General features: G+C 32.7%; 2 protein-coding genes across 5 annotated transcripts in view; both read left to right on the top strand.

Annotated features, from left to right (window-relative positions):
• Positions 1 to 26,357, top strand: part of LOC141388629 (uncharacterized) — a 273,261-nt gene that overhangs the window by 11,944 nt on the left and 234,960 nt on the right. The gene's annotated exons all lie outside the window — the stretch shown is intronic.
• The window catches only part of Syx1A (Syntaxin 1A), a 246,494-nt gene continuing 220,150 nt past the window's right edge, over positions 14 to 26,357 (top strand). For 2 of the 4 annotated variants that reach the window (XM_073958685.1, XM_073958684.1), the window contains exons 1-2: positions 14 to 4,854; positions 23,201 to 24,619. In XM_073958685.1, the coding sequence (XP_073814786.1) occupies positions 3,980 to 4,854; positions 23,201 to 23,216 (891 nt within the window). In that variant the 5' untranslated portion in view covers positions 14 to 3,979 and the 3' untranslated portion in view covers positions 23,217 to 24,619. Of the gene's footprint in view, positions 24,620 to 26,357 lie in introns of all 4 variants that reach the window. The other 2 variants (XM_073958687.1, XM_073958686.1) reach the window with 1 other exon arrangement.

Here is a 26,357-nt window from a genome sequence, read left to right as displayed (position 1 = left end):
TTATATTCCCGACGAGACGATTATTAATCGATGATGATGATGATGTCAATCAACAAGAACCATATATGAAAAGGAAAGTTGGATCATTGTGGTAAATGTTTTCGAAAAAAATGGACGATATGTCCATTATTTCTGTGGTGATATATCTGAAATGTGAAGAATTTCAAATTTCTAAATACAAATGTTAAATGGCAAATGATAAAGTGATTATCGTAATAATGAGCGCCAGTATAAACGTAGATTTAAATATATTTTTTATACATATTTATTTTCTATTACAATTTTCAAGCAAATTTATACTTGCGTCTTTATTTCATGATGAAAAATACATCAATTATACGTCTGGCATGCTAATGAACGCTAATTTTTACTTTTTTGGGTTCATAAATGGATTTTATTTAAACTGAATCTTTTTATAGGAAAACCAACCACTGTGTTGTTAAATCATATATTAACATTCCTATATACATATTATGGCTAGCAAATCTAAAGTCCCGGTCCGCAATAGTGTGATTTTATTAAAAGATTTCAATAAATTAGTCGCTCTTAGATCGAATTCCATACTAAAGTAATTTTACGAAATTGCTGTAGTAGGGAAACTCGATCTAAGTACGCCTAATTTCATGAAATTATTTCATTGAAACTACTCAAGTGTGGAACGGGACAAAGAAAGCTCTATATATATTGGTTTATAAATACTAAGAATGGAAATATTGGTCGTTGTTGAAATCTGACCGAATTTTTTGTGTTCCTGAACACAAAACTATAGATTATTATTACAAATAAGGTATCACTCTTACGTCTTTTATGCTTATACATACCATGATTAAGAAAATTATCTCGATTTTTTTACATATATTGTATGAAAATGACAACTTGAATCCACTGGTTAACAAATCCAGCATAGTCTAAACGTACTATTACAGTGCGTTCACATATAACTGGATATTGGTAATCCAATGGGTTTTAATAGCCAGATCCATTGTTAAACGTCAAACAAATCCTTACAAAAGAAGTTAATAGCTGGTTTACCGTAGAACTATTTGTCGGGTTAACCTTCTTTATGATGATATGAAACCCACAGAGATTACTAAATCCAGTACAATTTAAACGACTGTTCCAGAATCTGCAAGAATTTAAAAATTTTTACTACGATAACAAATTTTCCTTTATGATATCGAAAAAATTAGTCAAAATTAGTAGATTCTTGCAGTTCTGGAACAGACCATAAATGTACTATTACCCGACAAAAATCTAATGTAAACATGGCATTGAAATTTGTCTTTCGTTGTTTAATTTTTAATCTCTCATTTCTAAATTTATCTTTCGAAGTTTCAAGTTAACGGTTTCTTTTTATGATGGGTATTCGATTAAAACCTACAAATAGTTGTTTAAACTGGCAATGCTGTTCGTTTTGACAATTCTCACGATTCTTCACTTATCGATAACATCCGATTAAACAAATTTTCGATTTCGATTTTAAACACCAAAGTGACATAAAATTTTTGACGTAATGGTTGGAAGCAAATAAAATAATCCGTAGTGAAAACAAAAAAAAATCGTGTTGCCGTGTAATAAATTGTGTTCCATTTTGTTTACAAATCAATCAAAATCTCCTGGGCAATACATGAAATGTGAGGAGGAAATGCAATAATCAATTGTGCGTGGAAACTGTTTAATTTGACCGGAAGATTTTAAGATTTTCCACTTTTTTCTTCTGTGGAAAGGGGTTAAAACAAAAAAGGTTAAAGAAGAAAATTGCAAAAAAAAAAAAGTGTCAGAGGTGCTTGCTTGCTGCACAGAAAATAAAGAGAACAAAGCAAACACTCCCTCGCTTTTTAAGAGTATTTTCAACGCATACTCCTCTCTGGCGGAAGATATTGGATTTTTTTATTATTGTTTTTGCGGACCCATCACTCTTTGACGGGCTGGTTGGTGTACGAACGTCTGGCATAGCTCCCCAATTTAGTCGAGAGTAAACCTTTGCGACGAGAGCAACGTTTCCCACGTAACGTTTTCCCCAAGCAAACGGGTGTAGCAATGTGAAAAATTCCCAAATTTCAAAGTGAATAAAAAGAAAAATCCATTACTGCTACAAGAATACAAAGAAAGTTCTGTGAATTGCTTGAAGAAAAGAAAAACGAGTTTAACAACAACAACAAATTGCAAATTAAAAAAAGAAATTCTTGTGATCATTTTTTGAAAAATTTTGAAAAAATACACCCACCGTTTGTTGAATTGGAGACAACCGACCAAATCAAATAGCCTACGCGCCGTGTATAAGCAAAAAAGTGTGCTATTAAAGCCTTAACCCGGAAAGTCTCTTTCTATAACGGCCGCCTGACGAAACAAAAAAAAGTTTTTTGCTTTAATACGTTTACGGTAGGCTTTGCGCAGAAAAATCGATATTTTTACATTGATTAAAAATCCCTCACCAAACGACAAGCAAGCAACAATAGCATCAGCAGCAGTAGGCATTATCAAGGCGTGTGAACCAAAGTGAAAATTAATATCCTCCTCCTTATTCAACGAAAAAAAGCAATTAATAAGTTTTGTGCAATAAAAATAAAAGAAATAACCATAAGCCGAGTGTGTATGAGTGTTAAACAAAAAGTAAAAGAAAATTCTAATCAAGTGTTGAACACGAACGACAGCAAGAAGAAGAAAAAGTAGTGGCATTGTGGTGTGGATACCAAAGAACCAACAACAACATCACGACGATACTAAGCAAAAAATACAACAAAAAAAACCTTAACACAATTGATTTACAACGGGATTTCTACAACGCCCCCTCTGCCTGCCGCCTTGTTCTTCCATCCTTGAGTGTTTTTTATCTTAGTCAAGGTTACGAAGGAATAAAATTTCAAACATTCCACAATAAATCGAATAGAAAAAATACAAAGTTTATTGTTTCTGCAAATAGGAAATAAAATAAAACTATCAACCAAATATTTGGTGCGTGAACGTCAAAGGAAATTATAATTAAAAAAACCCCAAAAGCAATACACACAAAAAATACCCCAAAACCAGTCTCTTTCCTTAATGTGAAATAAAGAGCATCACTCATTGCAAGAGAGTGAAGCCCCCCACAGTGAGAGTTTGACAAAGAAAAAACAAATACAAAGAGCACAAGTGTCATTCAATAAGATAAAAGAAATTGCTTGGTATAACAAATACTTGCAAAAAATAATAATTGTTTAACACATATATAAAAATAAAACAAACAAAAGGCAAACAATAAAACAATGTGTAGAATTTTATAAAAACAAAACTACGAATAAACAACATATTTTTGTAACAAATTTTCATTCACCAAAAAGTGAGTCACGTTTCGAGCCATATCAACTCAACGAGAGATAGGAGGCAGCAATCAAACAAAAAGAAGAAGAAGAAACAAAAAACGACATTCTCCCTCTCTATACGTGTTTTGTGCCCGGCTACCATCCCCCAAATCCCAACCACAACGACCAATGTCAGTCATCAGCAGCACACGCTACTCCACAAAAATCTCCAACAACAACAACTAAGGGGAGACCAACATACTTTTGATGCTCTCCAATCCCAATCAGAAAAAATATTGCCAGTGTATAATCATTAAGTGGATTTTATGTTAGAGTGGCATTGAAAAATCTTATTGGAAAGAGAATTAAAATATAAAAGAAACGAAACAAAAAACGAAAAACAAGAATAATAATACGACAAAAATATTTAACAAAGAGATCATCGATTAATCAATAAACAACAACAAACAAAATATCACAAAAATTCAACAAATGCCAGTTAAAAAAACAAGTATTGAACCTAGAAGCAGTGGAATTTAAACACCCTAGAATTATAATAGTTAAGAAAACCTTGGAAACATATTCAAGGCATCGAGGAGAGGCTATCAAACGAAGAAAAAGTAGCAACAAACCAAACCGGTCATCAACAACACTACCAGTAGTTTAATTTAACCAACGTTAATACCGCCGCCAGCACCATGACAAAAGACAGATTAGCCGCTTTACATGCCGCCCAATCGGACGATGAGGAAACCGAGGAGGTGGCCGTCAATGTTGACGCCACTCATGACTCTTATATGGATGACTTCTTTGCTCAAGTCGAGGAGATACGTAATATGATTGAAAAAGTCCAAGAAAACGTCGAAGAGGTAAAGAAAAAACACTCGGCCATCCTCTCGGCGCCCCAGTCCGATGAAAAAACCAAGCAGGAGCTTGAAGATCTAATGGCGGACATCAAGAAAAATGCCAATCGTGTGCGTGGCAAACTAAAAGGCATCGAACAAAACATCGAACAGGAAGAACAACAGAATAAATCCTCGGCCGATTTGCGTATACGCAAGACGCAGCATTCGACATTGTCGCGAAAGTTCGTCGAGGTAATGACCGAATATAATCGCACACAGACCGATTATCGTGAACGTTGCAAGGGTAGAATACAGCGTCAATTGGAAATTACTGGCCGTGCCACAACCAACGATGAACTTGAAGACATGTTGGAACAGGGCAATCCGGCCGTCTTTACACAGGGCATTATCATGGAAACGCAACAGGCCAAACAGACACTGGCCGATATTGAAGCCCGTCACGCCGATATCATGAAACTGGAGACATCCATTAAAGAGTTGCATGACATGTTTATGGATATGGCTATGTTGGTGGAGTCGCAGGGCGAAATGATTGATCGCATTGAATACCATGTGGAGCACGCTATGGACTACGTGCAGACAGCAACTCAGGATACAAAGAAAGCTTTGAAATACCAAAGTAAAGCTCGCCGAAAGAAGATTATGATTCTGCTTTGCTTGACTGTGTTGGGTATCATAGTTGCTGCATATGTTAGCAGTTATTTCATGTAAATGCCATATAAATTCTATATATTTCTAATTAAAGCGTATTATAATTTGAATTTTTTAAATTTATTATTATTATTATTAATTATATATAATATATTATTAAAAACAAAAACAAAATTAATTAGAAAAGCGAAAAGAATCAATGAAAATTTGCAATCCAAAAAATGTAGCAGCAGCAGAAGAGGAAGAAAAAATTTTTTTCGAGGAAAAACAAAAAATCTATTGCAAGAAAGGAATATTCTTAATATATCTACCTTACCTTACCTAACCTACCTACCTTATCCCTTCTACTACTACTACTCCTACCATACATATTATAAATATTTATCTCTGACAAAGCAAAAACAAAACAAAATTTACTACTACTACCTATATAAAAAATAATAACAAAGAAAAATAATTATATATCTCATATATTTATTAACAAGAACAAGAAGAAGAAAAACGATCAACAAATAAGGAAGAAAAGCAAAACAAATCCGTAGTAACAATTTCTCCAAACAAGCAAAAACATTAACTACTTTACATAATATTATAAAAAACAAAAAAAAAATATTCAAAACATAAATTATGGGAAGGTCAGCAGCAGAAGAAGAAGCATAAACAAATTATGATAATGACGATGAAGAAGAAAGACGAGAAGAGAACAATTTACAAAAGTAAACATGTTGTTGTTGCTAGATAATTAATTATAAACAAAAAATGACAACCACGAAACAAAATCGAAATACATAATAAATTGAGCAAAAGAAAACAAAATCCAAAAAGCCAGAACAGAAGAGAGAACAGTTTTCAAATTTTCATTACTACTAGGCCTTAAGCCTTAAATAAGCAATTATTGAAATTAACAACAAAGTGAAAAACAATTACTTTTAAATATTAAAAAAAAAACAAAATCGAAAACCAAAAACAAATATTTAACAAATACCAACCTGCCACAAAAAGGCCTTAAAAAACACATTATTCTTCTTCTAAGCCAAACTTGTTAAAGACAGGGCTGCTCTTTCATTCAACAACAACAACAAAAAAGACACTACAAGTTTTCTGGTTTTAGTTTTCAAATGGATTTCATTTTGACCTCCACAGCAGCTGCTATAAATCAAAACAATTTTAAGGCCTTTGTTTTTTGTTCTCTTCTTCATTAGTTAGTTTCTTCATTTTGTGATAGAATTGTTTTCTTCTTTTTTATTAATAGAACAAATAGAAACTCTACTATAACAGAATTAGTGAATATTTTTATATCAAATGATTTTTCTGCCTGTCGTTTTTCGCTTTTGTTCTTTCAAAAAAGGAAAAGGCAAGTTTAAAAACAGCAAACTAATTTTAGTTTTTGTCTACTACCTCTGCTCTATGTCTATACATATATCATGAATGAAGAAAACATAAACTCCCCCTATTCTCATCCTCCACTCCCCACAGAACCTAGCTCCAATGAAATTATCTTCTTGTAATTAAAAAATAGTTTCAATTTTATAGCTAAACATACTTACATACATTTATACATAGATGTCTAAAGTAACATTTCTTATATACCTACCTATTTCTCTATATTCTTTTCACTTGGAAAAGACAGCAAAACAAATTAGTTTTATAATAATTATTTTATTATTTTTAAAATAATCTATTGTGTAATTTTTCCCTATTTATTGTTATAACCTAAAAAAGTAGAATCTCTATCAAGAAAAAAAGAAACAACAATTGGAATTTAATGTTTTTGTTGTAGTTCATATATATCTTAATATGAGTTTGTACCTTCTTTATTGTTGGTTCCTTTTTTACTTTATTTGTTTATTTTTTTTTTAAGTTTTGATCGGTCAGAAGGGTCAGAAGGAACATTAGGCACATATAAAACTTGTTAATAAATTTCAAATAAACTATTTGAAATTATTTAAACTATTTAATTAGTTTTCTTGTATCCTAGAAATTTATTCAATTTAAGGCATTTATTACTTTAAATTTGCATATACGTTTTCTAGGCGGAATAAGATGTTATTCCCAAAAGACTTCAACGCATTCAATGTGGTAGATATGCTAATGTTTGTAAAATACATACATACTCGTACATATAAATTTCAGTCAATTTAATTTCAATCCAGTCTAAAAGCCATTCGGTTTTATTTTTTTCTTTAAAATTGCCACTGACTTGTGATGTGTTAATTCTTTTTGAGAAAATGACGTACCTCTCTCTGACCGGTCTATAATATTTTGTATTGTTTTTTCTGTTGAAATATTTTTATGAGAAATAGCTACATACATACTTACATTTATTCAATACGCTACTGTTTCAAGCAAAATAGAAGCAACAAATGAAATGCCACAATTTTTGGATTAAATATTTTTAACTATTCTTAGTGAATTTTTTGATTAGGGCGAAGATATTTACAATAATTTAAAGATTAGTTGGAAATGTAGCCATTTTTTTTTTTTGTTAAAATTGTAGATAAAGTAAATTTTTGGTCTCATACAAGATTTGTGTGCAATATTTCTTCTAAATTGAAGAATCTTCCGAGAATGGAGATCTTCTGATCCTGTCGATGAACTTTGAAGTTGGCGAAAATACATTTAAACTTATTACATTTTTCGATTAGGGTGAAAATATTTTCGTTTCCAGAGAAATATTTATAGTAATTTACAGTTTTGTTTGAAACGTAGCCAATGTAAATTTTTGACAGAAGTACAGAAAAAGTGAATTTTAAATCTCATGTGACATTACTATGAGAATTGCGATCTGGGCCAGAAACACGTTGGGAGTCCAGTAATAACGCTGTTCCGATATTTTCTTCGACAATCTACGTCAATTATGCGATGTAAATTGATGGGAAAACTGTGATATTCTTATTATAGTCCAATAGAAAAAAAAATTCATGTGTAGATTTGTCCTTCGTTCACCATCACTAGGTCTAGTATCAGATTGTTACTCTCGTAACTTCTGATTTATTATATGATACACTGCCAAGTTTCCATTAATTGCCAATGTCATAAGTCTTCCGTGTCAGATTCGCAGCTCTCATAGACAGCTGTTGGTGCTAAGTCTTCTATATCTAAGACGAATAAGGTCATCCTAATACCAAGATGAACCGTATGCATCTAAGGTCTCCGTGTGATCTCTCTGCGTATTATGACAGTTATTGTAATCTAACCCAATAGCGGATCATTTATCTAAGTTGGTACATTCAGGTGTATAATAAAATTTCATACAAATTTACAACATCTGAATTTGCATGTTTTATTGCTGCCAAGCAGTTGACTCATTATCCTTCGATACATTTGGGCCATAAAACACACCTTAGCATGTAATAGTCCCCAGTGTTTTCGTTCCATTGGCGAATCCTAAATATTATCAATAGTGTCCTGTTACATAGACTACCGCGAACATTTTATCGGACGCGACATTTCTTCTCAAACCTGTTTTTTAAACCTTCAGTCTTTAGGTTAATGAGATAAAAATATGCCGCCTCATCGAAATAATGGTTTTATATCCCAGGTATGTTTTGAAGAAATCCGTTTCAGAAAATTTCGAGTCGATTTAACTATGTTCGTCCGTCCGTCTGGCTGGCTAGAGCTCACGACAACTTTCGAACGGATAAACCGATTTGGACCAAAATTTGGCTCTCGCAATATTTTGTCCATACCATATCGATCCACTCCCCCGGGTACCTCCCCCACATAAGTTCTAAAATTTTCACTAAAATGGTGGTCACGATAAGTTTTGAAGAGAGTAACCAATTTGATCCATACTTTGCACATCGTAATATTTCTACCAGACATAGATCAGGATCGAATACGGACTATATTGGTCCACTCCTTCGGGTACCTTCCACACAAACTTTGGACAGACAATTTCGAGTCGATTTAACTATGCTCGTCCGTCGTAATATTTCTACCAGACATAGATCAGTAGCGAATACGGACTATATTGGTCCACTCCTTCGGGTACCTTCCACACAAACTTTGGAAAAAGTACGTACAAACAGCTCGTCTCGGATCGTTTTGAAATTTTTTCCAACAAGTTATTCTTGCGATCCAAAATTTTTTCGGAGGCAAGTCCATACATCCTGAGATAGTGGCCCAAAAGCTCCAAAAAAGCCTGCCGGCACCAACTAAATGGTATGTAAGTTCAAACGTTTTACATCTATTTTTTATAGACTCGGGTTATGTACGATTCCACAATTTCTTCGGGAGCAAGTCCATAATTCCTGAGAAATAGGCCCAAAAACTCAAAAAAACCTATAGGCGGCAGAAGTATTATGTTTACTTCATTTCTTTAGGTCCGAGGCTGAGTGTATATCTTTGTCAGCACATCTGACTGATATCTTCGTACTTGTTGGAGTCTTATTTAATACGAGAGTATTAAATAAACACGAAACAGTTTTTTTCAGTATCTGGGTTTATCGGTCTAATCCCGACAGTCTTGTCCGAGGAGAACTTGTCGGTTTACTTAAAACATAACGTCGGTGCTCTTTAAAATAATACTCGGAACTCAGTCAATTTCCCTTATAGAGATAGTCACACCGAGTCTTGGCAATTCAAAAGGCTTTCCATATATGAAAATTTAGCTTAGAATGAATACAGCTGTGATTCATTTTATCTTAGGTTATGATTTGTGGACGAGTGGCCGTTTATTGGTAATAGTCACTCACCATTTGTGTTAATGAGACATGATCAAAGTGTCTTTACATAAACATGCGACAAAGAATTTGTCATTCTTAAGAATGGAAAGAATTGCATACTTCCAATATGATGCTAGCGTTAAAAGAATGATTTTGTCTAAGCCACTCAGGTGTTAGCAACTGTGGCATTTGATGGATTTGTGAGGAAAAGTTGTATATTATACGGGGATTGAGAATTTTTTGGGATGATTGGTTTCATGTGGTTAAGGTATGTCTTTGGATTCTTAGAGAGTCGTGATTTGAGTTAGAAAATTATATAGGTTATCTCTTCATTTATTGATTTGGTTTGCAATAGAGTCCACTGTTGCTCCTCTAAAGCCATACCTTATTGGTGGATAGCATGATTGGGTTTGTAGTTAATAGGAGGATTTAGCCTGGGAATCGCCTAAATTTTATTGTCACAAAGTAGAGTTTTTTTTTTCTTCAAAGAAATATGTCTTTTTACAAAAGTAATGGATTTGAGGTCTGTTTCAAAGTAAGACAGTCCAAAGGAAAATACAAGAAATTTATTACAGATAGTGTTTTTCTTTTATTGTGGAAATGTTTACTTTCCAACCGCCTATTTAGGGAAAACATAATAGGGAATAATGAAGTTAAGTCATTGGGGGAATACTCCAGACCGAAGCGATTATAAGAAAACTTAAAATTTAAAAATAAATTTGTTTGCTTAGCCGAAATATGCTCCTATCCATGGGAGATAGATAGTTTTAAATCCCAACCAAAGTCCGGCCATTATTTTTGATTGACTTTTCTGCGAACTTTGGCTAAAGGACATTTGTTCCAAAGTTTAAGTGGTTGCTTTTATTTTGTCTTGTTACGAAATACATTAGACCTTTTTTGATTATTTATTGTTTTGTTTTTATTTGTTTCTTGTATATCTCCCCACAAATGTAATTACATATTTCTTACTTCTTTCCTATAAACTAAGTAATTAAGAGAAAAAATGTAAAAAATAATGCATTTAAAACTTTTGTATTATAGAAGAAAATTCTTTTGTTGTTAAGAATAGTTCTTATTTGTTTTGTTTTTTTTTTGTTTAATTTTTTGTTTTATCAAAATAAAACACAGAAGACATATGATGACGTCACTTCCTACTAGGACATACATACTTACAGCTACAAAATCACAAAACAAAAACAAATTATAATACAATTACTCAACATAATAATATGTATATTATTAATAATAATAGCAACATTTAACAATGCAAACAAACAATTATTAGCAAAGCAAAAATTACAAAAATAGAAATCACAAATACTTAGAGACAAAAACAAACACCATACAAAACACAAATTAATAAAAACACAATCACCCAAAACGTGTAGAGATTTTTTATGAATTTTGTTAATTTTTTTATATATATTTCACTTTAGATTTATAATATTTCTTCTTTTGCATATTCTATGAATCTCTTGTTTTGCTCTTCAATCTCTTTTTATCTGAATTTATTATTTTTATTATTTTTGTTTAGAATATCACTCTCAATCTTACCTCCCTGTTTATTTTTTCTTAAGAGATAAATTTTGTTTTGTTTTGCCTTGTGTTATCTTTGTACAATAATTTATTTTTTTATATATATGTATATTTTATTTATTGTTTTTTTTTATATTTGTATATCAAGTTAGTTTATAAGTTTATATTAAAACAAAATACAACAAAAAAACTGCATATGTGTGATTAGATTGTGTGTTAAATTGTAGTTATCACCAATTTGGTTTTTTTCTCTCTCTATAAATATTAAATGAAATATATTACACTTTTGTACAGGCTGTTCTATAATCAATGAATGAAAGTCAAATGCAAAATATAAAAATTTTATATATTTATAAAGTTTTATGATAAATTTTATGGTCAATTAACTAACTTTGTAATATGTTATGAATACACGTTGGAATTTTTGCATATTAGATTCCAAAAAGTTGCATTTTAAAGTTGTGTTGTATAAGAAAAGTTGTGTATTAATAAATATTGTTGTTATAAATATGAAGGAGTGTCGAAAACAGAATTTGTCTATTCTAAATTTAAAAAGTATGCAAAAACTGATGTTTGGTATGATAGTTAAGTATACAGACGAACTTCTCTATAACGAATAATTCACTGCAACGAAAAAAAAAAATCGGTTAGCACGCTTAACTGATCGCCATTAAATCTCATATATAAGATTTTTGGATCAAATCGAAAAATTTTAAGGGGTAGGATATAAAAAAATTTTGGTATGCCCTAATATACATACAATTTCATACGACCGAAATGTGCCTCATCGAAGTTATGGTTTTAGACCCCAAGTATGTTTGGACGAAATCCTTTTCAGACAATTTGGAGTTGGTTTAGCCAAGTCCGTCTGTCTAGCTGGTACCGGGTACCTCCCCCAAAGAACTTTTCGCAAGGGAGTAACCGCTTTGGTCCATACTTTATACATCGTAATATTTCTAGCTGACATAGATCAGGTTTGAATATGGACTATATCGTTCCACTCCTTCCAGTACCTCCAACACAAAATTTCAGAAAAGTGCAGTTTTAGAACTGCTCTCGAATAGCTTTGATATTTTTACAACAACTTCTATTAGCTACGCCCATTACGACAGTACATGTTTTTTGAGGAGCAAGTCCATACTTCCTGACAAAATGGCACGAAAACTGTAAAAACCTCCTATGGCACCATGTTTAGAGGCTTGTGCGCATGATAACAGATCAACCGATTGGGTCCAAAAATTGGACTACGCAATATTTTGTGCAAACTTAGTTTATATTCGATGATATAGCCCCATATAGCCCCATATAAAGGTGCCGCCCGATTAAAGATATTTTTTAGATTCATTTTTTTTACTTTATTTAGGCATTTGTGGTACACTTGCTCACAAAATATCCCCACCTAAAACTGTGAATTGGAAAGAAATTAATTATTCTATTTTAGTTCAGAATATTTTATGGTTGAGGATATAAAAAGGCCCTGCCGAACTTAACAATTTTTAACTTGTTCAATAATCAAATGGAATAAAACTTATTCCAGTTGTTAATAGGCTAAAGGTCATTCATTCGTGCAACAAGAAATATTTTTTTGAGAAACATACTTTTTCATTTCAAGGTATTTTGCAAAAAAAAAAGTGGTTTGTGCGTGGCCTTTTTAATAATTAAATGGAATGAACATTATTCATTCATTTTCGCAACAGGAATTCATTTATGATAAAAAGGGTCAAAAAGCCATAACCCTAGTGTGCCTAGTGTGTGTGTGTATCTTCGTCAAAAGCAACTGTGGAAAATGCATCACATGCCACAGATAAGGAACCAATGACAAAAAAAAAAGATATTTACGCTTCTTCCACTTTGCTCTTCCTTTTCTTCCTTCTCCACAAAGCCAATAAACCATAAATTTAATTATACGCTGCAGCAATAAGAGGATTTGTACATTCTTTTGTAGCAGAATTTGTCCTGCTCTACTAAACATAAAGGGAAATAGTTGTGTCCTTACACCTACTTACCACCTCCTTCGTGCTAAGCTATTTTCTCTCTTGCTCGGTTCACTGCCTCGGGTACCTCGCCCACAAAATTTTGAAAAAAGTGAAGTTTAACAGCTGCTCGCGAATCGCTTTGATTTTTGTTGTAACAATTTGTATTCGCTGCCCCATTACGATGGTGCAAATTTTGTCAAGGGCAAGTCCATACGTCACTAGAAAATGTCCCGAAAGCTGTAAAAAACTTGCCTACTGGAGCTAGATCAGCCGCTTTAATTGTTGTTGTAACAACTTGTATTCGCTGCCCCATTACGACGCTGCAAAATTTTTCAGGGGCAAGTCCATACGTCACTAGAAAATGTCTCGAAAGCTGTAAAAAAGCCCAATGGAGCAGGAGCGCATGATAGCTCTCGAACGGACCAACCGATTTGGTCCAAAATTTGGGCTTCGTAATATTTTGTCGAAACTTAGTTTAAATTCGAATATGGAGAACATCGGTTCACTCCCTCGGGTACCTCCCCACTAAAGTTGAAAAATATTTCCTAAAATGGTGCGCATGATAACTCTCAAAGGCAGTAACCTATTTGGTCCATACTTTGCACAACGAAATATTTCCAAGCGGCATAGATCAGATTCGAATGTGGACTATATCGGTCCACTCTTTAAGGTAGCTCCCCCAAAAAAGTTCAACATTTCGGTTTAAGTGCAGTTTACGAACTGTTCGAGGATCCTTTTGAAATTTTTATCCAAGTTATTCCTTGTGGGCCTGTTTACATTGATATAATATTTTTCGGTGTCCAACTGAATTGACTGGTAAGCGCGATATCTATCGGAAGGGATGATTCCCAAAATAAGATCCACTTTCAAAATGGACTATGTCGGCTCATTCCTTCTGGTACCTCCTCCGCAGCACTTTTGAGCTTTAATTTAAATCCATATTTTTGTCGGCATACGTAGCTAGTAATTCGAACGAATTTGAATTCGAATCGTTTAAGAGAAACAGGCCAATATTTTTTTTAAGGGAAATGAAAATTTCAATTCAGACAGACTGAGGGCATATCTCTGGCGACAAAGTCGACTTAAACTTTTTTCTTGTTTAACGAATTTTCTTTTAACCTAGAATTTATTCGTCCCCAGCAGCTTTATTATCGAGAAGTTCGACTGTGCTAAGACATTAATACTATAAAAATATGTTTATATACGAGTATATGTTGTATGAATTCATTGACTAAAACCTTTTTAAAGAAATTGTGGATACACCTTAAAATTATTGTAATTATTTTAGTAACATTTAAATATTTCAATACCGTTCTCATAGAACGTGTTATCCTTCACCTCTAAGCTGAGCAGAAATGAAATAAATTTATGGTGAGTATTTTCAATACCTGTCTCTTAGATGCTTGAAAAAAAAAAATTAGGGTTATCTCTTTACCATCAGACAACATTCAACATAAATTTCATATACATTATTCTCATCTTAAGCTCCGTACTTTACAACCTTCAAAACAACTTGTTAATATTATTTTCACTGCCTGACTTTTGGACATTCATTTTAGAACACCCTGTATAAAGTATTATAAAATAAAACAAGATTAGAAAAAACCAACAACAAACAAAAATCTCAGTAACAAAATGATGCTAAAAATGCTTCCTTTTGATAAGCATATATTCTAATATCCTTTTTTATTTGCAAAAGACAAAAAAGGAGAATGAAATTAAATCCCCAATTATTACAAAATGAAAAAACAACAACAACAAAACTTAATATTATATAAATTTCATTAACGAAAATAAAAAACACAGCAACAAAAAGCAAATAAACAAATATTGTAAACTAGTTTTTAGTAGTAGTTAATTTAAAATTCATAGAATTTTTAATTGTTTTCTTTTCCCCAAAATAAAAAAAAAAACAAAAACTTAAAACTTACAAAAAATTGTTTAAAAATTATACTCAAAAAACAAAATCACAAAAAAAAAACATTTTTCCAAAAAAATCATATTTAAAAATAAAAGAAAAAAAACTATATTATTAAATAAAAATTAATTATATACAACAACAAAATGCATAATTCTCGATATTTCAAAATAAAGTTTTAAAACGGACGTTTTTTATTGTTAAAATAAAACGAAAAATAATAAAAAATATTCCTTACCCCATTGGTTTTATTTCATTGCACATTCATGGACGGACATAATCAAGCGATGACCCATTGACATTATTCCAAGCTCTGCAAATAGAACAAACGTATCCCCTTCGAAAAACAAAATAAACAGGTAATCAAATTTCATGTTTCAAACATTGTACATTATTCTTCTAGATTCTAGAAGCATTCCGAAAACATTTCTTGTAAGTTACCATCCATCAATGAATGTTGTTGTATTATGTATTATTTTTTCTCTTAGCTTTGGAGTGTAGATTCATGTTTTTGTTAAAAAAAGTCACGACATAGCTTCCCCTTGTTCCCTCCTCTTTTTATCCCCTCTTGACTTCCGAGTTTAGTTAACTTTTTTTTTGTTATTTTCTCAATTTTATTTTCCAAACAAAATACAACTACATACATTTGTTTGTGTGTGTTTTTTTGTGTATTAAACTAATTGGACATCGATTAACAACGATATTTGTGTTTCTTCTTTTTTACATTTTACAAAACATGAGCTCTCCTCTTCTCCACGACTGTAGCAACTGACGACTGACCTTATTTTCAAAAGATATCATCAACATGAAATTGATTGCATGCCGAAAGTCTCTTTTCAAGTCATCAAACACACACAATTACATTTTACAACAAAAACAATTACAATACTAAACATTCTACAATTGAAACTAAAAAACTAACTGACCCGGATGCAACGATATGTTAAAATGTCAATACAATTTAACTTTCAACACGATTTCGGGGTAATTAAAAAATTGAGTGGTGGTTTTAAAATAGTGAAAATTTAATTTATTTTACATTCGGCGGGACTTTTGATTTTAGAGTAAGAATTATTGGGGAGTTACGATCAGTTTTTGGTTTTAGAATTAGGCCGCTTGTTGCAATACCATCAAAGTTGTATTAGGGTTGCAGTATGAGTAGCTAACATGTCGGAAAAGTTTTTCAGTTATCCTTTGGTTTTGGAGGCATCTAAAGATAACGGGATTGGGCGAAATGGTAAACATGCCCCCAAAAAACGTCGTTAGTTCAAGTCTTTGACAAGACATGTTTTTATGGTAAAATGTTAAAATTCCATAATAGCAGTGGGAGTTTGTTAAGTGTAGAGGTGTATTGCTCTAGGGTCTTTTGTAATCAAAAGACTTTTTTCCATATTTCCCGAGAAAATGGGCGGGCCGAAAGCTTAAAAATCCCATTCAGGATACTGGGTTGTTCCAAACATTGAATATCGTAATATGAATGCGTTTTTGCAATACACTTTTTATATGTTCCCACAACATCCATAAAGCAACGTCGCCCAAGAATTTCCATCAATGGTTTAGTATGTGTGTATGTATGGGTGAAGAAAACAACAACCACATGATGTTTATCGTTTGTTTTTATTCACCTACACTGTAGGTGAGAGAGAGAAGCAAATGCAAAAACAACCCAGTGGGCACCCTCACAATATTGTCTTTGCAAAGAAGTGCGTCTCTGCTCCAAAGCAAACAAACGGTCGCACATAAATAAATTTATAGACTCCCAAAAAACTATTGCCAGGGAAGAAAGGGAATAAAAGCAAACAATCAAATGCAAAAATTGATCTCCTACATTTCTGGTGACTAGTGAAAACCCCTGGAGATAGATGTACCTGCAACATAACCAAATGTCAATCACTACTTTATGAGAATCTCCTGATGTTGTGGACACGTTGCTCTTCATCCACCCAACCAATGACTCCAGTCTGCACAACTAGGGATAACTGGCGAGAAAAGTTCGATTTTCTGATAGTAACTGTGTTTTTACGTGATAATTAGTAATAATTATTACTAATGTTGCAAATTTTCACAGTTGTATAAAGGAAATGTTGCTGAAATATATATGTTTCAGCAACATAGACACCTAGTGTGTCTAGCAATTTTCAAATTTCAATAACACTGTCCAAAAATGATATTTTGTAAAAAATTTTACAAAATATTGAGAATGCAGAACAAGAAGATTTTCCATAAATTAATGGTGACTTTTGGAAATGTTTTTACAATGTCATGTTTTAGACCGCTATTTCCCTTTAAGTCCTTCAAAAATCCTTCTTTGAATCAAATGCTTTAAAGTCTTGGTCAGCGAACGCTGATTGAACCAAATTCGAACCGAAATATGAAAATATATAGATTCCTAAGTCTTTGGCTCCGGTCATCTTTCTTGATTTAAGAGAAGCTTGGCTATTATTATTAAAGATTTGGCTTCAATTGCAAAGCAAATAAATAAAATAAATAAAGATATCATAAACTCTTCTTGGTGGCTTAGACACTTTAAACGCCAGTCTCGTACTGTCTTTCACCTTTTGTAAGTCTGTTTAAATTGAAGTGCTGTAGAGCTATTTAGCATTCTTTTATAATTTCCACAAATGTTAAACACAAATCTATATCCATTTCAAATTTCAATAAATCAATAAATTTTGTAACTAATCATACCATCATTACCATAGAAACTCTCTAACATTTGACTGCCAAAACTGTATAAAAACGCATTAAATCATCTTTCACTAACGACCAAAAACAAAAACACAGAAAACAAGAATTACTATGAGAAAAGATCACTGATTTGAAATGAAAATTAATTAACATGGGAGGAACATGTTGATGCAACATTTCAATGTGTTGCTATAACATTTCAACATGTTTATTTATCACTGCAGCATTTTAAAGCAACATGTTTCCATATTTTATTGTATCATTGCAACATTATGATACAGCATTATGATACATAAATGTCCTTTTTTTAATTTTCTTTTCTCATTTTAAAAATGTTTTCTGTTTCAATCATTACAAATAAATCCAATAACAATTCTAAAAAAACTACTACTAATACTATTACAAATAACAAATAATTGTTACTAATCTTAGTTGTTAATCCATATGAAAATAATCACTGTAATTAAATAAATGTTTAAATGTTGTATGCAACAAATAAAAAAATATTTAAAAATGAAAAAAAAAACTATACAATAAGCATAACAAAACGAATTACTAACTACAAATTAACACACAATACTCTCTATTCTAACAATTCTTATTATGATTTCTTATAAATTCTTGACTACATATGTAATATACTACACATTATATGTAAATATGTATTATATATTTTGTTTTTTGTTTTTGTTTACTTTATTTTTATATCGAAACGCTCTCTCAAATGTTCAATGTTATTGCCATTATAATAAGCAGTAATGAAAAGAAGATGATATTACATTCAAAGTTCTAAATCTGCGGATACTACGTTTTTGATGACTTCAACTTTTTTTGAATTATCAGAAGAAAATTTAGGAACTCCTTTGTCCTCGTACTCGATAATTTTTACTAAATGTTGCTGAAACACAACCTTTTTTTTGCAACTTTTCCTTTGTACAACTGTCAATTTTAGAAACATTTGTAATAATTGTTACAAATTATGGAGTACGCGGACATGTACAAGTTATGTCTGAAAACTGCCAGTGGTACTTTTTTACTCGACTTTTCCATTCCCACAACTCTGACTAACTACTTAGGCGTCTACAAAAGAAACTTTGCTTTTATATCCACAGCCTTTAGGCTCAAGAGGGTAAATACACTTTGACACAACCAAAGTTGTGCCTTATCGAAATAACGGTTTTAGACCCCAAAGTGTGTTTGGACGAAATCCGTTTCGGACTATTTGGAGTTGATTTAGCCAAGTCCGTTCGTCCTTCTTTCCGGTTGGTGCGCACAATAATTCTCGAACAGATCAACCGAGTTGGGCCAAATATTGTTTGATAATATTTTGTCCATACTTAGTTTAAGTACAGTTTAACAACTCGTCTCGGATCGATTTGAATTTTTTGGAAAATGTTTTTCTTGCGGGCACTGTTACGACGGCGCAAGTCCATATTTCCTGGGATACTCGTAATGGCCCAAAAGCTAGAAAAAAAGCCTGCGGCTCCAACAAAATTGGATAGTACGTAAGATAACCCTCGAAGGGGGAAACCGATTTGGTCCAAAAGTTGTACAACGTATTATTTCTTACAGACGTATTATTTCCGAATATAGGATCACTCTTTCGGGTACCTCCCACACAAATTTTGGAAAGAGAGCAGTTTAAGGACTCGTCTGGAATCATTTTTAAATTTTTGGCCCTAGTTACAACAGTACAACTTTTTTTCGGGGGCAAGTCCATATTTCCTAAAAAATTGGCCCAACAATTAAAGAAGTCCCTAAAGACGTCAGAAGTATTGTGTTTATTTCTTTTCTTTAGGTCCGAGCCTGAGGGTATATCTCTGTTGGCACAGCAGACTGATACTTTCTTACTTATTTGCAGGTGAACTTAGGAAAGATCTCTTTTTGTGTATCGTGCTAAGGTTAGATTATATTAAAGGAGGCGTCGCTGTCGCTACTTCGCTCGGAGACATTATGGTGCCTTGAATTCATCCTGGAAAGTGTTGAAATATAATTTATAGAAAGTTAATACTGTGGAAAGAGAGAAGATTTAAACAAAAAATAATATAAATATTAAGAAGATATAGTGTTTGCGGTGGATCGTGGTGCGGCAATTTCTTCTTGTTGAAGCCATTTAAGACCTTTGGCAAAGAGAAAGAGACTTTTTTTTGGCTCGGTTTCACAGAAGGATCTGTATGCTCACCCATAATTCGCATGCCTGGCTGGGAGAAGCTTGATCATTAAATCGTGACAGGGATGCTCACTGCGATAACACCCAAGCTGGTCCTGCAACCTTCGTCTCTCCATGAGAAGGAACCCTGTTGCAGTCGTCAGGGCGGTATTCTGGCATCTTCGAATATTCTCCCATTGCGTACGTAGCGCCAACATTTGCATACCACGCTGGCGCCGCATAGCTTACCACAGAACTGCCTATTGCTTTGTAAGAGGTCAACAAGGTTTCTTTGTCAGCTAGATGATAGTTCTATTTGCCGTAGAGTTGCAGCGTGATCGTAACTGCAACTGCGGTTGACAAACTGCGCCGTAACTGATCTAGTGTGGAGATATGCTGTAGCACGTTTAGGGCAGGTTTTGGAGTGCTGTTCGTAGTACAAGTAATTAGAATTGATGTCATTCTTTGGACGTCTTTAAGGGATGACGTGTGGTCTCAGTTCCCAGATCTTGCAAATGAAATTCTTAAAGGAATACAGCGGCGCTATTAGACCTTTCTTATCCAGCCCATAATGATGCCGAGGTACTTAGATTCTGAAGAGGTCCACTGTCCAAAACCTCCTCATGAAAAGTAGATACTTTTTCTCCCATTTTAACCCAGATATGCCCAGCGTCCTATATGTAGGACACACAAAATTCTTGCTAATTTGATATGTTATGTTTATCAAAGTACCGTTTATTTTGGTGATATACTCAGTACACATCTGTAGCTCTTGGGATATTATGTGATTCCATTATTTTGAGCTACTATTTTTGAGTTTTGAGGTCTAGTTCATCGAAGTTGCCACCGATCGCTTAGTTTTTACAATGATTTGCGTTATGACCGATTAATTATTGGGTAGTTTTATAACGAAAACATACACGATGTGGAGCCTACTACGAAAAAACGTTAACTAGATGCCGAAAAGGTGTCTTTGGACTATATGTCAAATGTTTTGTGTCCCATAACTCCCAGTTATATGATAAAACCCTGTGTCAAAAAGTGGCCCCAAAAACCACTTTTTTCAAAAAATTTTTAAAAAACATATAAACATACTGTTATTATTTCACATTTGCTTCTAAAATAATATAAAAATACTTTTAAAATGATCACGATCAAGCAATGGGCATATCTGGGTTAAGTCATAATGTCCACTAGCATCGCTTTGCGTAAAGTGCTATGGATTTCCTGAAAACTTCAAACCATGGAAAACTTCTTAAACACATTAAAAATTATGTGTTTGTTGTGTAAAACTTCTTCACTAGTGATGTTGACACCCCGCTCAGACTCGTTCATAAAAATGTGATGCCAGGCTGCAATACTGACTGACTTCCCAATTCGGCCCGATAATCGGAAGAACCGTCCGATTTCAAATACTAGTTGGACCGTTCTCTATTCGGAAGTCATATGGAGTGGTTGATGTGTTCTCAGACCGAAAGGTCGAATGACAATCGGATATTTTTGCCTACTTTCTGATCGGTTTCGGTCCGAACTCCTCTTATTTACCGACTCTCGTACAGATGCCAGTCTGACTTCGGAAGTAAAGTCTTATGCAATTCTGAAGCTTTTACAGACTCTTCGGACGGAAATTGGTCAGAAATGAAATCCCGAATGAGATTTAACGTACAAAAAAGTGATCTCGCTGCTATATCGCATACGAAATGGCCGACTTCAAATATTCTACTTTTAAATAAAAATTCCTATTCCTTAAGATGCGATAAGACTTCTATGAAATAATTAAAAATAAACAATCATTCAAGGTCTGCATTAGCGTAAACACCCACATAATCATCATTGTAGCTTTGAAATATTGGACCATCAATATTGGACCTGAAATAAGAAGTCCGTCAATAATTTAAGGCCTAATGACCAGAGGTCCCATTTCGTTTCAAGAAATTAAGTTCAAACTTCTTTGTCGTCCCTCAATTCCTCCGACAAACTGTACAGAATTCGTGCAGAAGTCGGTCAGACACGTCGGAAAAAGCCTCCGGCTTTGAACAGATTGGCAATAAATCGCCGTTTAGGTGATTGTTTGCATATAGGCTTTTATATGAAGTCAGCCTATGCCTCAGTTACACTATCTTTTAATTAACAATTAAATCTGTTACAGCATGGAGTTAAAGTTTTGAGTTCCTTTTGGGTACTGTTCAAAATAGTTGAGCTCTTTTGATTGAACTAGTTCATTATCGACTATTTCAATTGTTCGGAACAGAATAGTTCACCGGCTCTGAATCATTTGTTCATTTACAAATTTAGAACGTTTGTGTAGTGACGTAACTGTTCAGCAAATATCTAAATTTCGTTTATCATTTGTTCGGCGTTTTGTTCAAAATCACAATAATTTGGGCTCACAACTACTAAATCCAATGATAACTCTCAAGGATGATTTCTATTGATTTTGAAATTTTGCACCAGATTAATAATCTTTCATTCAGTGATCTTACTTCAGCGAACTAAAAGGACTGGCCTAGTTCATGTGCTCCTTTCAATGAATCTTTAAATTGAACTAGTTCTTTCGTGAACTAAATACACCTTATATAGTTTAAACATTTGATATAAGGTGTATTTAAATAATCAATTCAAATGATGAAAAATCAATTTAAAAAGAATTTGTTAATTCGATTTTCGCTCTTCTTACAAAATCCTTCATTTTCTTTTAATTCATTGCAATACTTTGTGTCTTTGCAATGGAATCACACGAGCCGTTTTTCTTCTTCTTCTTTTCAAAGTGAACTCTTGTTCACACTGACTGGATAAATGTAATGTAATCTCACTTAATTTCATTGTATTTCGTTTTTCCCTTTTGTTTTATTTTTTCTTTTTGACCTTAATGACTTTTTCTGCTTAGACATAATGGCAATTGTTTTGTGTGGCAACATAAAATAGAAAAAAAAACACTGTGAGAGAGCGTGTTGTATTTTATCGATTACTTTTAAATCTGTAATTGGCTTTATAACAAATGCTTGTTAATAACAAAACACCCATCTACACCCCTCCAGAATACAGTTCCAAGTTTTATTAATCTATTATTTTGTTTTTTCTACAAACTTTTTTCTTTTTTCCCCATTTTTATTTTCTTTTCATTACGTTTCTGTTTTCTCATTTCCTTTTTGTTGCATATATTTATGTTGGCCATTAATTTTCATCCATCTTTTTTACCACCACACACCTATTATTACATGAATAAATGAAAAAACTATTCTTGCATGATGCTGTTGTTGACATTTCAATTTTCTTGCTATTCCCCTTTTCCTCTTTGGTCTCCAACATTGGCTAACTATAATTTACCGTAATTACCAACTCCAATAAAAAAACATAAAATTATGTTTGCTGCAATTAATTAATGCATTATACAAAATGTTGTGGAAACCGCAACACCAACAACAACTACAAATGTTTAATGGAAAATAAATGACTTCCACATTATAGCATGTTATCCAAATAAAAATAGTACAATTAATAGAATTAATGATAGCCAGCCCCCAACACCCACCCACACACACACTTCCATCCTTGAGCCTTGAAATATTTATATTTGTTCCTGCTAATGTTTTTTTGTTAGAAACATAAAATGAAATAATAAACCAAAGAAATATTTTTATTTAAAAAATACTCTATTCTTTTTTTAATATTTGCAAGTTTCCTTTTTAACATTTTTTTCAAACAATTGGAAAACTATTTTTTTCTGTCAAGCACTTGGCAAGTTCTTCAATAACATGTTGTAGCATATATGTACCTTTCACAATCAGTTTTTCATATCAAAATTGCACTATGGGGTCTTGGCAACAAAGCTGCCGTGGAAATGCAACGCGTTTCATTTTCGACCACTTTTCCGAACCAAAAGCAAACAAACTGCAATAGCCATTAAAAAAAGACCAACAACATAAGCAACTCGCCCACAATACAAAAACAAAAAAACTCTCCAGCCTGGGAATGCAACACCTTTGTTTTCCGACGATATGTTTTTTTCCTTTCTTTTCTAAGCACTTTTTCTTTCCCACCCACCACCACATACACTTGTGACACCTTTCGTTTCGTACAGTCATAACAAATGAATGGCCTTAACACCATCGTCTACACAGCAGCTACTAAAAACCGCAACCAAACAACAGTCAACACCTTTTTTTCGTACAACACTCTGTCTGTGATTCACACACCCAAACACACGCCCACGTACATTTGTTTGTCTTGTAAATTGTCCTTTGTCGAGGATAAAAACCACCAGAACACACATTACTACTAACCACATTAACAAGAATAACAGACTTTGCTACACATACTCTCTGAATGCATTTGACACAACAGATGACACTTCTTCTATTCTATTCTGAACTACAACAACAACATCACACACTGTCTATCCCCTACTATTTTATCTTATAACAATAAATGGGGGAAACCCCTTAACTGCAATGCGATTCATACGGGTGTTGAGAAAAAAAATTAAACAAAAAATGGAGCCATACTTCATAAATTTAATCAACTAACTACCACCAACATGGCTTAGCCAAATCGTCGTCAAATCTCTGCCAGAAATGAACCACAAATGTCACCAGTGTGAGTCTGTGTTGTCTTCTTCTATGTACGCATTTTCATCATTTGTTCGTTACTAATACAACATTTTCGACAGCAACCTCAGCTACTTCTACACTAACAACAGCAACAAAAATAACAACAACAACACCTTATTAACATCCTTCCTACTATACGCAATACCTCTTCTTGAACTAATCCATCCATCAAACCGACCGACTGCATAAATTAGACGACAGCAAAATGTGAAACGGAATGTTGGGAATAGAGAGAGAGAGAGCTAAAAGATAATGGATATAGATTTGCATAAAAAAGGTAAGTTTATTTTCTTTTCAATTTAATATGAAAATATATTTATATATTTTTCTTCCTCTTGCGAAACGTTGAAAATTGTGTGAGTCTTGTAAATCAAACAAACCAAACGCAAAATATATTTTTACAACTATTTTGTAATGGGAAAATTATGAATAAAAAACTATTAACTGAATTGAACTGGAAATTGTGAAAATTTGTTAAAAAAATAAATTTTTTTCAGAAAAAATTTGACATTTTTTTTTAACTAAAAAATAGCATAACTAATTCCGACTTTGTTTTAATTCGATTTCTCTCTTTAGAGCAAAAGACAAAAAATAACCGAAAAATAAAAATGAGTGCGGTCAGTGAATGAGAGAAATGAGAATCGTTCATTCTCCTAGCTAGCATTTTTTTCTTCAAATTCAGACTGAATTTATTAATATTTTATTAATTAATAATTTATTAATATTTTATTTCTATCATAAAATTCAATTTTAAGCCCTAGGGCCGATTAGAATTAAATTGCAAATTGAACTACTTCATGTTATATATAAAAAATATAAACATCATAAAAGTAAGTTGTAATTATGATAAATTATTTGAATATGACATACTGAATGTTTGACAAGTATTTTCAAGAATTTTCTGCACAAGTTGCCGATGCTGATTACGATTTCGGATGCAAAAAATATACAAAAGTTGTATGGACATGATTCACAATAACATAACATTTTGTCGAAAAATATTCGAAAGGATCATTCGAGTTTCGTTTAGAATTTTAAAGAAAATTCTTTGGAAATTCTGAGGGAAATATTGATTTTTTGTGGCAATTTCGGACAAAACTGTGAAAAATCCAATCAAAATCCGCCAGAAAATTAAACCAATTTTTCTCGCGAGAATATTTTTCCTTTAGAGTATGTGCAGATTATTTGGCAGATTTTCGGAAAAACAAGTACAGGAAAATACACAATTTCTGATGAAAATTTAGATAAATTGATAAATATCCTGATCAAACGTCAGAAAAACTCGAATAAAATATAATGACAGAAACTTCGGCAAAAATTATAACTTACAGAATATTTGTTCTATAAGCCGAACTAAGAAGTGATTTTTTATTATAATAAATATTTCAAATTCCATCGAAGACGGTACGAGTCCTTCAACCATTAGTGTAAATCGGCTCGGATTTTAATAAGCTATATATAAAGTCCAAATTACTTACAATTGGCCTGGCCACATATGAATATTGGAGCAACATCAAAATCTGGCCCGATTTTCATAATTTTTTGTAGAAATCGTTTTTTAGCCACAACAATAAATTGGTAATTTTTTTCATAGATTGGACCATAAATGCGGCCTTTAGAGAATTTTCTTGAAAATTCACCTTTGGTCCCATACAAATTACTATGAAAAAAAGATCACTTCGCTGACACGGGTCCCTGTCGGACTTTTATTAACCAGTTGATAAAATGATTGATAATAGATCGATAATTTTTAAACTGACTAAAAACTGGCTGCAAAGTTATCTAGAGATGAACCACTTTGAACAGAAAAAATTTTCGGCAATTGTCCATGTCTAGATAACTTTTCGACCAATATAAAGTTAGTCGAAAAGTTATCTAGAGATTAACCACTCTGAAAACAGAAACATGTACCGTCTGCAAAGTATTTGTGTTTGTCGAAGAAATGAGGCACAAATGTATAAATAATTCGCACTTGCTTTTTCTTAATATTCTTCGTATAAATGCAGCATCCAGGT

The sequence above is a fragment of the Musca autumnalis genome, unplaced genomic scaffold (assembly GCF_047663935.1).
Source record: "Musca autumnalis isolate F117 unplaced genomic scaffold, ASM4766393v1 scaffold_1, whole genome shotgun sequence".
NCBI classification, from domain to species: Eukaryota; Metazoa; Arthropoda; class Insecta; order Diptera; family Muscidae; genus Musca; species Musca autumnalis.
Note: the sequence above shows the minus strand (reverse complement) of the source record. Positions and strands in the feature narration are given on the sequence as shown.